Raw genomic sequence first — 16,142 nt, forward strand, 5'->3', positions numbered from 1 at the left:
ATTTTTGCTGCAATAATTTTCTTATTTTTTATTACATTCGCAGCTTTTCAGCAGCACTACACAGCTATTAAGATTTTAATAAACTCTTAAATCCAGCCATGCCATTTTTTTCAACACACAATTTTTTTTTATTCACTAGTGTCACATAATTTAGTTAAGTTTCACTCTCGAAAATTCACTATTCCACTTTAGCTGCTGCTCTCAACTACTATATAAGCCCTTTATTTTGAAAGTGACATTAGTCATTTCCTACTTCTTGTGCTGAGATAGTTGGTTACTTCTAACTAAATGCATCTGTGAATCATTCTAGCGTCATAAGCTTAAGACAAAACGTTTCACCTTTGGCTGATGAAGTTGAAAGAATAAAATACGCATTAGTTACTGGTAAACAACCACTGAAGTCAAGTAGCATGAAATGACTTATGCCATTTTCAAAATAAACCGCGAATATATGTACAGTAGGGTGCATCACCAAAAAAAGTCGTGGTTTTTCCACTGGAATTATAAAACGTATTATATTTTTTAAGGCCTCCGCCAAAATATTTCGAAAAAATATTAAGATTTCCATTTCAAATCATGCAGGCAGTCCGGGGGTATTTTGAGGATTAACTTCAGATTAAAATATGTGTTTTTGCTTGAAAAATAAATGAACACGTATTTGTTTAGTTTTCATAACTTTACTTTAGTTTTTTACGATCTTTTTAAGATTTTTTCCAAAATAATAAATTCTTTGCAAATTTTTTGTAAACCTTGTTTTTCCGTAATTGTAAGATATTTACATGCTCCTAAGGTTATTTGTCCACATATTTTTATTTTATTTTNAGCTGCTCTCAACTACTATATAAGCCCTTTATTTTGAAAGTGGCATTAGTGATTTCCTACTTCTTGTGCTGAGATAGTTGGTTACTTCTAACTAAATGCATCTGTGTATCATTCTAGCGTCATAAGCTTAAAACAAAACGTTTCACCTTTGGCTGATGAAGTTGAAAGAATAAAATACGCATTAGTTACTGGTAAACAACCACTGAAGTCAAGTAGCATGAAATGACTTATGCCATTTTCAAAATAAACCGCGAATATATGTACAGTAGGGTGCATCACCAAAAAAAGTCGTGGTTTTTCCACTGGAATTATAAAACGTATTATATTTTTTAAGGCCTCCGCCAAAATATTTCGAAAAAATATTAAGATTTCCATTTCAAATCATGCAGGCAGTCCGAGGATATGGATATTAAAATATGTGTTTTTGCTTGAAAAATAAATGAACACGTATTTGTTTAGTTTTCATAACTTTACTTTAGTTTTTTTACGATCTTTTTAAGATTTTTTCCAAAATCATAAATTCTTTGCAAATTTTTTGTAAACCTTGTTTTTCCGTAATTGTAAGATATTTACATGCTCCTAAGGTTATTTGTCCACATATTTTTATTTTATTTTTTTTTGTTAGTTGTTCACTAAAAACGAAAAATTTTGATAAACGATAACAAACAAAAATTTATACTTAAAAGAAAACACGTTTTTTCCAAATTTTCCATTTTTATACTTGTTTATTCGTATAATTTTCACGATATATGTAGCTGCATTAACGCCTTGACATAATTGATAGAAAAATTCTGTATCACATAAATAATCAAGCGATTTATTCATTTTTCATAAAGTTGGAAATAATTTGAGTTCGAATTTAATTTTATTACAAAAGTTGCGATTGTTGAGGAAATTTTTGTTTGCAGGTACTACTGCTATTTTTCAAAATACCAAACGAAAATTGTATGGAATATTGTAGAAATTAGTNCATAATTTTCGCGATATATGTAGCTGCATTAACGCCTTGACATAATTGATAGAAAAACTCTGTATCACATAAATAATCAAGCGATTTATTCATTTTTCATAAAGTTGGAAATAATTTGAGTTCGAATTTAATTTTATTACAAAAGTTGCGATTTTTCAAAATACCAAACGAAAATTGTATGGAATATTGTAGAAATTAGTAGATCGTATTATTGTTATCGTTTATTAAATATTTTTACTTGTACTAATTATTTAAAAATAATAATTAGAAATGGGTACAAATCGCTTTAAGAGCAACGAAATAGCTTAAAAATTACGGAAACTACAAGGTTTACAAAAAAAAAATTGCCAAAAAAAATTATTTTTGACAAAATCTTAAAAAATTCGTAAAAAATTAAAATTTAATGCTATGAAAATTAAAAAAATACCTATTCGTTAATTTTCAAGCAGAAAAACATTTTTTAATCTGAAGCCAATTCTCGATAAACCATCGGACTGCCTGCATGATTTGAAATGGAGCCAGTCATTTACGTAAGCTGGGTCAATTTGCAAAGACCTGCCAAAATCTATTAAACAATTTTTTTTTAAATATTTTTTCCCAAAAATTCAATGATAGAAGAATTTAAGCTTAAAAGGTCTGTATAAAATTGTTTGAACATATTATAAACTGAATCAAAATAATAAATTTTTTTTTAGTATTTTCAAAACTGTCCAACTCACGTAAATCTTAATATAATTTTCCGAAATATTATGGAAAAAGTCTTGATATAATAAATTGTATAATTCCACTGCCAAAATTTTATGGATTTTTTGTTTGTATGGAGTGTGTTGCACCTTAATGCGTACTATGTTTGCACTTAGTTGGTCGTATGCGTGCAACTAAATTTACTGTAAAGCCAGTGAGGCGCCACTTGAGGTCGGTCAATCACACCCAAGCACAAGCACATATAATTTCACATATGAATTTGTGTACATACATACAGAAATCCCTGTTGTATGTTTGTTTGTACGTACCTACTTATTTATGTACACAATCCTAACAGCCTCCACTGCCCAACATAATCGTTTCGATTAAATTATGCAACAACGCCATTTAGTTGCTCCTATAAGTATGCTATGGACTTAACCGTACGCATTCTACCACTCCGTGCAATGCTCGCAGAAATTTATTGAAAAAAAATAATTATTTTTTTCCTCTGGATTACGGCTAACAAGTGGCTCTTCATGCGCAAATGTGCAGTGCGGAAAATAAGTGCATGTATGTTTACATATGCATATATAATACTTACACACATAAGAATACTATATANAATTATTTTTTTTCTCTGGATTACGGCTAACAAGGCGCTCTTCATGCGCAAATGTGCAGTGCGGAAAATAAGTGCATATATGTTTACATATGCATATATAATACTTACACACATAAGAATACTATATATATGTACATATATACATGCCCTGCAGGAAAAAAATAAATATCCAATCTAGCTATCCTACTGGTTATAATAGCAAATTGATAGGGCTGGTTTCTCCAACTCAACTTAACTTAGTTTAGCCATTTTTTGGACTTAAGTCAAACGTTAGTCCACTTCTTATTCAGCTTATTCTTGACTGAGTCCAAAAAATTGGCTAAACTAAGTTAAGTTGAGGTGAAGAAACCAGCCCATAGTTTTGATGGTGTCCAGACTGCGCAGCGATTTTAATTTATTTATTTTTGACTTACAAACTAGCTTACAAGCTAGNCACTTCTTATTCGGCTTATTCATGGCTGAGTCCAAAAAATTGGCTAAACTAAGTTAAGTTGAGGTGAAGAAACCAGCCCATAGTTTTGATGGTGTCCAGACTGCGTAGCGATTTTAATTTATTTATTTTTGACTTACAAACTAGCTTACAAGCTAGATACTCGAACAGAGATTAGGCAGTCACATTTGCTTATCTTTAATTTTCCCGCCGGGTAGTTGTTCATCCTCGCCCATCTTCCCCCAAAGGCATTTGTTCAATGCGCCAAAATGCGTCGCCTGCTCATTTGCATGCGGAATTTTCATGTCATTGACTGCTCACTCGCTGCGTAATGCAAGCATGTGCTGATGTGTTACAAAATATGTAGCCGGGAATTGAGATCGGATTTCTCGCATTTTAATCAGCAACAACGTGATACAATTTAATTTCAACAAGATAAAGTTTGTACAGAAAACGAAAAAATTAATGAACTTGTTTTATTGCAACCAGAAAAAAAGACAAAATAAACAAGTAAGAAAGTCTAAGTTCGGGCGGAGCCGAACATTAAATACCCGGCGGAAGTATTAAATATATGTTTTTTCACCTTTCTGAAACCTACCGCTAGATGGTAAGCCGGGGTGTATCAATTTTGAGTAAATTAGCGTCCTTCAATTTCGAAATATTGCATTTCTGAAATTTACCGTTATATGAAAAGCGGCCGTAATTTTAGTCCGATTTCAATAATTTTCAACGTTTTGCTTATATGTGGCAAGCACAATAACCACACCGAGTTTGGTACAAATTGGTAGAACGGTTACCGATATACTTATATGTGATCATAGGTGGGTGGTGCTACGCCCATTTTCCAAAATATTACCATAAACGTATTTATTGGTAAAGAACTGTTGCAAGCATCAATTTTGAATAAATTAGCTTCAATATTTACTGATTTATCGAAGATTTTGTATTTCTCTAAATTACCCTTATATGGGATGTGGGCGTGGTTATTGTCCGATTTTAAAAAGTTTCGGCGATTTTTTATGCTGTACCAAGGCCAACAACTGTGCCAAGTTTGGAAGAAATTGGTGCAGCGGTTACCAAGATATACACATGTAACCATAAGTGGGCGTGGCTACGCCCATTTTCCAAAAATTTATAATATTCTTATTTTTCGTCTAAAAATTATTGTAAATATCAATTTTGAGTATATTATCTTCGGTAGTTACTAAAATATCGCAGTTTTCGTATTTCTGGAAATTACCGTTATATGGGAAGTGGGCGTGGTTAAAGTCCGATTTCGCCCATTTTCAATACCAACCTACCTTGGATTAAGGGAAACCTACATACCAAATTTCGTTGAGATATCTCAATTTTTGCTCGAGTTATCGTGTACACGGACAGACGGACACACGGACAGACGGACAGACGGACGGACAGACAGACATGGCTTAATCGATTTCTTTTTTCATCCTGATCATTTATGTATACATTTGTCTATATCTATCTCGATTCGTTTTGGCTGTTACAAACAACCGTTATGTGAACAAAATTAATATACCCTTGTGCACAAGTGCGCTCGGGTATAAAAAATTCATAAAAATTGGATAATTGGAAAAAAAAATTCCTCTTTTTAAAACAATAAAATCTAAAAACTAAAAAAAAAATTAATTTCCGAAATATTATATAAAATTAATTAAAAAAATCTTCTTATAACCTTAAAATTTAACCAATAGAAGAAACTTTAATTTAAAAAAATCTTCTTATAAGCCTAAAATCTAACAATTAATAGAAACTTGAATTAAAAAATAAACAAAATGAGATAAATTGAAAAAAATAAACTTTTTCCTTTTAAAGGAATAAAAATTGTAAATCAAAATAAAATTGAATTGAAGAATTCAATATATTTATCAATAAATTTATTCAAAAAATAGCAACCCTTTTCAAATTTCATCACCAATGTTAAATTCCGAAAATATAATGCGATGACACGTATCCTTCATAGAGCTTTCAAATCGCTCTTTTCATTCCCAGTGCCGCAAAATTTGCCCGTTTCCCAACTGTTGACCCAGAATGACTTACCAACAGAATAACATCAAACAAATGGCGTAAATCCGCCACCAACATACTCACACAACTTAAGTTGTGAATTCAATTGACTTTACGATTTTTCCGCTTATGCATGTGCTATGTATGNACAACATACTCACACAACTTCCCTACAAGACATTGCTGAGCACTTTAGGCAAAAATTCTCACACATTTACATTTGAATTCAATTGACTTTACGATTTTTCCGCTTATGCATGTGCTATGTATGTGTGTGCATTGGTATTTGCAACATGATTTTTTGTTTCGCATAAAACGGCCTATATCCCCTTAACCCAATTCAATACGCAATGCAATGCATGAGTGATTATCACCATACCAAAGTGTGTATTCACACACTGTGACCTTGTGTAGGTGTACACTGAGAGCAGAGTTTAGTTTTCTCCCAACACAAGATTTGGTAACTACACTCTAAAAAAATTCAGTTTAAATTTGCGCATATTAAGACAGGTAACCAGTTTCCTCGATTGATGAATGCAAATTTACACACTGTGTGAGTTAAACTAAACACTGCTTGTTTACTTTTACTTATCATACCCACTGGGAAAATAGGTAAGCACCTTGCGAGGTAAGCCACGTTTTCTTTCAGTTTTTAGTACCAAAATTGTCATCATGGCCAATGTCATCTACTAGTAAAGGGCAAAATGAACACCTCCGAAGACACATTACGTTGTCAGTTGCAAAATAACGTGCAGCCGAAGTTATTTCCAAGCACCGAACTACTCCGAGCGACTGCTCTGCATTACACGTAACTTACTTTGTAAAGCGGCTCAGAAGTATGTCTGATACCAAATGTACATTCTAAATTCCTACTTACATAAGGCGGCCATACCTTTGTAAAAGTAAGGGACGTTCGGCAGGGAAATGGTAATGACTGCCAGGTGAAGAGTAAGTTGCTAATAAGGTATTATTACGTTCTCCTAATTCCCACTGGGATATGTGTGCCGTTGAACAAATTTCAAATTTGTTTGTAGAATTCTAAGCAGTTAATGTTCACAATTTCACAGTTTACACATAAAATATTTAAAATTTCTTTTAGAGCATTGATTAAATTCACGCTTATAAAGGGATGTAACCAGTTTCCTTTCCTAATGTGTGCAAAATTAAACACTGTTTGTTTACTTTTACATTAAAATTCGTCGCCCATAGCAAAATTACACATAAAATGTTTAAAAATGAGTAAATATGAGCTCTTGATATTTAATATTAGTAGAAAGCGTGTTTTTACTTTCAAAATTTTTGCAATTTTAAACATTTCATTTTAAACATCTCTTGATGAAACTCAAATCTTGAACATCTTGTGCGCATACTTACACAGATTCTGGCTGGAAAATAGAAAAAATGTTTAGTTGGCGTAACTATTCTATTCAACTTACCAACATTTCGAGCAAATCACTTGAAGGCTTGTTGTTATTGCAATTTAAAAACGTTACAAAACCAGAAGTGAAAGCGTTGTGTGCGACTAAAAAAAAAAAAAACGTACCAACCGATTTTTTTCCTAGTTTGGTGTGTGATTTAATACTTTTGTTAACACGACGGTGCAGACAACTATGCTGGCATGCGAATTGCATTCCACTTGCATGCATATATATGAATGGATATGTAAGTGCATTAGGGTGGTCTAAAACTACAAAAGGAAATCCGTATTTTATTTTTTTAAATCGATTGATCGCTGCCGCCGCACAGTATAAGGGCCCCATATAAAAAGTATTAATTTAGCTCTGATTTCGCTGTTATTTGTTATCTTTGGTATCTTTGCTTAGGAATAAGGATATCTGAAAGATGGCATAAATTGACCTTTTACCACGCTTACCAGCCATTCAACTTCCTTGATATGTGCATTCGAATTTTTACGCAGGAATGCGGAACACCGACTTAATTTGGGAAACTTCAAAGCTCTCTGTCGGCATCATTAAAGGTTTAAAAATTTCAAAATAAAATCAAATAATTTTCAATATTCTTAAGTTCTAGGAGGTAGATGGAATTTATTGTTGTTTTTTTTTGTTTACTACCCTAATGTATGCACTAACATACCTACATACATATGTGCTGAGTTCTTGTACATGTACATACATGCATGAATTCGAAAACTGCTAAAATCAGCCAGGTTACCGCTCAACGCAAAGCAATGCGATTCATGCGAGACTATCTATGGCTTTCAAACCCACACGTTTTTTTTTTTTTTTTATCGGAAAGCGAAAGCAGTAGAACCTGGTGACAGATGCTAACGCGGGAATCCTTTAGAGAATGTGACTTTTTTTCTCAAAAGCGATTGAGTTCATTGAAAAGTGAAAGCCAAAGAATTGAAAGAGAATCCATGACACACATAATGCAGTCACTGAAGAGTGAAAATAAATCAAAAGAACCTAACATCCATGCTGGTAGTACGTCAAAGTGTACACAAAAGCAAAAACAAAAAAAAAACTATAGAAAAATGCGGCTAAAGCATTACGCGTGTACAAGCGCGCATGAGAAAAAAAAAATTATATTCATATTTTACAGACTTTGCACATTGCTGAGGTGTTGAGCTGGCACAGCACACACCTTCACACTTGCAGTCAGTCGCATTCACGCTTCCTACTGCAGCCGCTACGCGAAGAGCGCCATAAATTTTAGCGAAAAAATACTTCAGTTTGCCACACTTAACTGAAAAACTTTTAGCCACGCAGAATAACATTCTTTCATGTCCTTACATAGCTTTTGTTTTTTTTTCCTTTGCTTTATGCTTTTAGCCTTGTTGTTGTTGTTGTTCCCTTTTCTTTACTGGTCTTCTTGTGACTTGAGTGGCGCTGAAGTGGATGGAAACTTACTGCTGAAAATGCTTCGACAGCACGAAGAACTTGTCGGATTTTATGCTGATGTTGTAAAAGCTTGTTTTTCTTTGCACTTTTATCGCTGCAACTTTGCGTTGAAAATAACATTTTATTGCACAGTGTGAAGGCAAAGTGGCACAAAAAAAATAACATTTTGAGAAATGCACCGCCAATTCATGTTTGTTTTGCTGCAAAGAAGGCTTCGTAATGCATTGGGTTAGAAAAAGTGTCACATTTCGTAGTTGCCAGGTCAAAGCTAGTTATTTGAGCTGCTCTACTGTAAATTTTTAGGTTATAATACATCCATATAGACGTCCAGTTTTGCCTGAACCTCTGTTCAAAGGATTATGTCGAGGCGTCTCTTGGAGTGTGTGAGGCAATAATGTAGTAGCAGTAGCATCTTTGAACCTAGCTTTGTTGTAAAGGATCTAATGCGGATATCAACTTCGCTTGGCAAAATTCTATGCACAAATATTAACCTACAGCTAAAATACAGCAAAATTTAGTACTGAAATATTATCTGCTCAGGGGTGAATCCTCACTGCACTTCCCTTTAATCTTAGTGTTAACAGTGCTTCCCATTGCCCTATAAAATCAACAGAAATTATTAACTGGGCAATCCAGTCATTTTCCATGTCGTCCCGTTAAGCAGAGTGCTGTTGTGAAGGAAATCTTTCTTTTAGAAAACCTGTGCCAGATTTGCCCTAAACTAAACAATCGGCTTCCATTTCCAATTCTGTTAACTGCCAATTTGGTGAAGTTTGATATAGTTTATGACGTAGAGGTAAGTTTTAAAATTCTTCTTTTCGATTTGGAAACCCTTTTGTGCAAACTTTTTGAAACATACTTTACTGAAATTATTACTCATCGCTAACTATGACTTTTTCCTATTTTTCCGGCGATGCATGGATACTGCTGTGGTTTTCGTAGAAAGACAAATGGAAAAATCCAACTGATTGGTTAATTAAGCACGCAAAACAGGGTAAGGATAGCCCTTGTACCGGAACATGAGGGTTTTGATGGCAACGAATGTGTAGACGCTTACGCATTTGATGCAGCGGAGCCTACACAGCACAGCTACTAGCCTAGTGGGAGGATTTTCAAACTACAAACGAATGGCGGATCACAAATGGATAAGGCAATCTAGAAACGTATAGCTATTACCAAATGGTTTCTGGGAACGACAACTAAATTTCAGTCCGGAAGGTCTGAACACTTTCACACCTGACGACTGCAGATTATGTGGCTGGAATATATATTATGCGATTCGTATTTAGGTTTAAGACTCTTAATATTTTGCTGAGCGATTATCGTCTCGGTGCAGCATCTGAGACGTGGCACCCTCTAAATCTTTTAATTTTACAAATGCTCTAAGGTTGGCGAGAACTTTTATAGGATCAGCACAATAGATCTGTATACAATGGTTGCGTTTGTAATAAAAGGCAACTATTTGTCCTTTAAACAAAGAATTGTTTTCTTAAGGAAGGTATGTTCCGGCAATATAAAATAATTTCCAAAACACGCGAAAAATTGGTTTATTAGCTATGTCACCAATATTAATTGCGCTGTGCGCCGACCTCGGCTGTCAAAGGTATTCGCTTTTCTTGTCATTGAATTTCTAAGAGATCATTTGCAAAGATCTTGATCTGGAAACTGAGGCTACTTGTCCTACTCTTGCCTGTAGAACTTCTAAATGTATCTAAAAATTTTGTTAATTTTGTTTTACACACTCGGATGCTAAACCTACTCTGCCGATTAAATGAGACAAACTTTAAGATTTTTTTGTAACCTTTCATAAAAATCCGAACAAAAAGCTAAGTATACTTTACTACTCGATTATTTTTTTACCCGAGCGCACTTGTGCACAAGGGTATATTAATTTTGTTCACATAACGGTTGTTTGTAACAGCCAAAACGAATCGAGATAGATATAGACAAATGTATACATAAATGATCAGGATGAAAAAAGAAATCGATTAAGCCATGTCTGTCTGTCCGTCCGTCTGTCCGTCTGTCCGTCTGTCCGTGTACACGATAACTCGAGCAAAAATTGAGATATCTCAACGAAATTTGGTATGTAGGTTTCCCTTAATCCAAGGTAGGTTGGTATTGAAAATGGGCGAAATCGGACTGTAACCACGCCCATTTCCAGAAATACGAAAACTGCGATATTTTAGTAACTACTGAAGATAATTCACTCAAAATTGATATTTACAATAATTTTCAGACGAAAAATAAGAATATTATAAATTTTTGGAAAATGGGCGTAGCCACGACCACTTATGGTTACATGTGTATATCTTGGTAACCGCTGCACCAATTTCTTCCAAACTTAGCACAGTTGTTGACCTTGGTATAGCATACGAAATGGCAAAAAATTTTAAAATCGGACAATAACTACGCCCACATCCCATATAAATCAGTAAATATTAAATAAAGCTAATTTATTTAAAATCGATGCTTGTAACAATTCTTTACCAAGAAATATGTTTATGTTAAAATTTTGGAAAATGGGCGTGGCACCGTCCACTTTTGACCACATATATGTCTATCGGTAACCGTTCTACCAATTTGTACCAAACTCGGTGTGGTTATTGTGCTTGCCACATAAAAGAAAAACGTTGAAAATTATTGAAATCGGACTAAAATTACGGATGCTTTTCATATAACGGTAAATTTCAGAAATGCAATATTTCGAAATTTAAGGACGCTAATTTACTCAAATCTGATACACCCCGGCTTACCATCTAGCGGTAGGTTTCAGAAAGGTGAAAAAAAATATATATTTAATACTTGCGCCGGGTATATAATGTTCGGCTCCGCCCGAACTTAGACTTTCTTACTTGTTCAAAATGAGATTGAAATCGAGCTCTTTCGTTGTCTATAGTTTCAGATAGGAAGAAGAATCTCAATGTGGTGATTCGAGTAAATCCAGGTGTTTCTCAATCTCTACTGAAATCTACCAGGCAACAGACCTTGCAATATGAGTATTTACCAAAAAAAAAGGTTGTGTGTAGATCACACGCATACCTGAAGTAAACCTTCTTTTTCTCTATTACCCACCTAAATTTAACTTAATATTTCAAACCAATGGCAACCCTCTTCAAAAACCAAAGGAATATTCCAAAATTTAGTCTTAGTTATAAGTAGGGCTGTGCGATTATTCGATTACTCGAGCAAGTTGGTTAATCAATTATTCGGTTAATCAATTACTCGAGTAATCAAGATTTTGATTACTCAAAACGATGATTAATCGAGGAAAATGCTTATTTTCTTTTTTACATTCTGTACATGAAAAAAAATTTTCATTTTCATTTTTGAAAACAGAAACGTTGTTTTCATATGTAAAGAGTTGAAATGTTGTTTACTCATTTTACTCGAAATGTTGATTAATCACAAAGCAACTTCCTCAAATATTTGATTTTTGGTTAATCAAAAATTTTGATTACTCGAGTAACTGAGCCTTTGGGTAATCATAATTTCCAATTAATCGAATAATTGAGTTATTTACTTTATGATTAATTAAAATTTCGAGTAATCAATCGCACAGCCATAGTTATAAGTGATCCTATGCCAAATTTCCATTTCAGTCCATCCAGCACTTTTTGAGTAGAGAGAAGTCTCACATAGTTTGTTTTCTTCTTAGTTATTTACAATAGGTGGCAACCCTAACCAAACCGTATTTTCAAACAAAAGCCTTCATGAAACTCCTTCGTATAACACTCACATTTAAATATATCATATAACGGGTGATTTTTTAAGAGCTTGATACCTTTTTTTTTAAAAAAAACGCATAAAATTTGCAAAATCTCATCGGTTCTTTATTTGAAACGTTAGATTGGTCCATGACATTTACTTTTTGAAGATAATTTCATTTAAATGTTGACCGCGGCTGCGTCTTAGGTGGTCCATTCGGAAAGTCCAATTTTGGGCAACTTTTTCGAGCATTTCGGCCGGAATAGCCCGAATTTCTTNTCAAATGGGTGGCAACACTTTTCAAAACCATTTCAAACTAAAATCTTCTTAAATTTCTTTCCTCTAACATTGACATGCATATTGTAACTAACTAGTGAATTAAATTTAATTTGATTTTTCAAATACGTGGCAACCTTGCCATAAATAGTTTTTACATAAAGGCTTTTTAAACCCATTTCGATTGATAAACAACTTTTAGTAGTTCATTTAATATTTTAAATAATTTTAATTTAACTTTTTAAACTGGTGGCAACCTTCTTCAAATACCTCGGAAAATATGGTTAAGTTTTTAAATAAAAGATTTCTTACCGCTCTTACGTTTAACGCTCATACTTTAATAGATCATATAACTTGTGCATAATTTAATTCAACCGACTTTTCAAACACAATATTTCACAATATTTTCAAACTTCAACCTTTTTCAATCTCTTTTGTCTGGCATTCTTATAGTGATACATGTTTTCATTGCCGAATCCCCTTAATTCACATTCAATTTCATTTTTTTTAAGAAGTGGCAACCCTCTTGCGTGTACATAGCTATGAAATAAAGCCCTTTCAAAAACAGGCCTCGTCCTTTAGTTGGCCACCCCAGTTTTGAAAATATAACGAACGTTGCAGATATGATGACATTAAACAAAAATGCCTTCGTGTATAATGAACAATTATTTTAATCTTAATATCAATTTCGATCTCGTTATTAACCTTAATCGTAATCTTAATCGTGGCCAACCACTTCCGCCATCCCTTTCCAACTTCTGTAGCTTTTTTGCTTAGAATTATAGCACAACCCTTGTGCCGCTTTTTCATTGCATCGATGTTTGCGTTTACTCGCAACCGAACGCAAAGGAATTTCACTTCAAAACAACACTGGCGGCATAAATAATAGACTCGCTTTACTTTGAAGAGTTTTGGCTATATTTCCACAGTTTATTTTATGTTTAATATTTTTTTATTAAAGCCGGGTAGTTATACAACAAACGACATTTAAATCGCCTTTTCAAACTTTATACAAAAATTATAAAAATTCCACAAATTTTCACCAACTTTTTTAACTTTTCATTCTGCACTTTTGTGCAAATTTTTAGTATGCACTTTTGCAGCCCAATTTTAGTATAATAAAGTGCAAATTTCAAGTGGCTAGAAAATGCGGTTGATTTTTGAATTTTTTTTTGTTGAAGATGCTAGGCATTCTCTTCCATATCAAAATATTGTGGAGCACACTTTGTATGGGAAAAAATGCGTGACACCGCCAGAAAAAAAAAACTCTTAAAAAACAACGGTATTTTGTAGCCTTGCACTTTATTGTAATAAAATTTCTAAATATTCTGAATAAAAAGTTTGAAAATTTGTCGAAGTTTTATTATTTTTGTTCAAAGTGATATTCTGCTTTTTGTATAACGACCTAGGCTTTTATAAAGAAATACCAAACTTAAAATAAACTAAAGAAATATAGCCGAAATTCCTAAAATACGCCGAGTCTATTATTTCTGCCGCCAGTGTAAGGTAACTTCTTGCCAGATGAATTTATTTTTAGCCGAAATTTGCCGCAGATATAGGAACGGTGGATGTTTCCAAAGTTCTGGGAATTTCGCTATAATTTCTATTGTTTTGTTATTTTGTAGTTTTTCAACATAACATCCGTATAAGTTCTGCATAATTTAATTAAGGCATTATTTCCAAAACTTTGGAAACATTACCTACCTATATAAATACCTATTAATTCAAAACGCCTTCTGCCGTTTAAGTTTTGGCATCTCCAACTCAATAAGTTAGCGAAAACTTTACTTGCAAATTAAATGAGTTCATAGTTAATTTGTAGCTCCCCCAGGGACTGTTTCCCATTATTCTCATATCCACTAACAAGTCTTTTTATTGATTTTAGAGACTTAAGAAACACTAAATAAATAAACTAACAAATAGTCAACCAAAACTACATTCTTCCCACTACCTACAGAGCTAAAACTGTCACTCAACTGTATATCACCAAAAATTCACAAACTTTGTTGAAATTAACTTTCCTTTTACTAACACAATTGAATAAAATATACATACATACAAACAGTGCTAACTGATATTATCACTTTGTTTCGTTACATGTATTCAACAGAGCTTAAAGCCAACATAATCGGGCCATCGGATCTGTATGTGAAAAGCGGCAGCGATATAAATCTAACATGTCGCATCATGCAAGGACCGCACGAATTGGGCAACATATTTTGGTACAAAGGTGCGTATACGCAACTTAATATAAATCCCAATACATACTTACATACATATGTACACATAGTAGTTGATGCATACTTTTGCATATTCAAAAGAAAAAAAGAACACATTTTTTATGCGCTTCAGCTTTATTCTTGTTGCCTTACTTGCTTTTGTTCGCACTGAGCCACAAATTAATTAAAACTTTTCTCCTTGTCACTCCACGCTTCTGCTGTTGCCACACACATACATACATAGCTTTAGCTGTAGCTGTTGTGCTGTTTGACATTAACTGACGCCATTGCTTCGACAATCGCATTAATTGTGTTAAGCAGGGCTGGCAACAGTGAAAAAAGAACTCATCAACGGTATTACCATTGGCAAGGCGTCACTTTTTTCGCCTCAACACTTCGCATTTCAATCACATCTCACCCATAACAATGATGCCGTATAAGCAGTACGACAACAACAACAGCAGCAACAGCCTGCCAGTCTCGTCAGCTGTTGAATAATTTAGCAGCAGCAGCAGCAACAGCAACAGCCTCAGCAACAATGGCAATAGTTAGCAATGCGGGTAGTAGTAAAATGATGCAAACGTAAATTACTTTACTCAATTATGTTNGCAACAGCAACAGTCTCAGCAACAATGGCAACAGTTAGCAAGGCCGGGTAGTAGTAAAATGATGCAAACGTAAATTACTTTACTCAATTATGTTGCAAATGCGCCAACACGTAATTGATGTGACAATTAAAAGCGCATAATTGCGGCATAGCACACGTGCGCACACACGCATCTATATTTGTGATACCTACATATGTATGTATGTATGTACGCATATAAAAAATGGCATGAATATATTCACAATTGGAACACTGCCGCTCATTTCAATTCCTTTTCATTTAACACAATGACCGCATTCACGCTCTGCCTTTCCTTTTCGCTCATTTCATTTACGGCTTCTATACGCATAGCTTTTCATTTGTTTTTTTCCTCATTTGCTGCTGATGTAGTTGTACGCATTTTTACTTGTTTTTCAGCATCACTATTTCACGTAGGCTTCACTCAAACTTTTCAATTAAATTTCAGGCAATGAAATTATTGACATGTCAGCGAATCTAAATGAGATCGACAGCGGGACGCGCATTAGTGTCGACAACGACTGGACAGATGGATTGACATCGAGGTGAGCCTAAGGCTAAGTAAATTATGTACATATATACGGCAGCGTTGCTGGAGTTTTGTTAATTTAAGTATTTCTACCCATGATAAAAACATAGCAAGGTATAACCGTTCTCTCAATTTGTCGGCCATGATTTTTTTTTGAAGTTTGCCAACATTTTAAAATCATATAAAAGTGAAAATAAAAAAATGAAATTGTTCGAAATTGTTGTTGCTTGAGATTGAAAATGAAAATGTGTGTGTGAGTTTGTGAGTAAATTTAAAAATTAAATTGTTTGGAAACGTCAAGAATTTTAAAAGTGACTCTCAGCGGTTCTACCTTACTATATTTTTATCATGTTTCTACCTTTTTTTTT

General features: G+C 33.8%; 1 protein-coding gene across 1 annotated transcript in view; it reads left to right on the top strand.

The window, feature by feature from the left end:
- LOC108359012 (defective proboscis extension response 1) overlaps window positions 1–16,142 on the top strand; it is a 230,663-nt gene that overhangs the window by 188,820 nt on the left and 25,701 nt on the right. Inside the window, exons 5-6 of the mRNA XM_017610623.1 lie at window positions 14,512–14,631; window positions 15,694–15,790. Coding sequence (XP_017466112.1) covers window positions 14,512–14,631; window positions 15,694–15,790 — 217 coding nt within the window. The remainder of the gene's footprint in view (window positions 1–14,511; window positions 14,632–15,693; window positions 15,791–16,142) is intronic.

Source organism: Rhagoletis zephyria, unplaced genomic scaffold, assembly GCF_001687245.7.
Source record: "Rhagoletis zephyria isolate East Lansing unplaced genomic scaffold, Rhagoletis_zephyria_1.1 Rzeph_scaffold_00324, whole genome shotgun sequence".
In the NCBI taxonomy this organism is placed as follows: Eukaryota; Metazoa; Arthropoda; class Insecta; order Diptera; family Tephritidae; genus Rhagoletis; species Rhagoletis zephyria.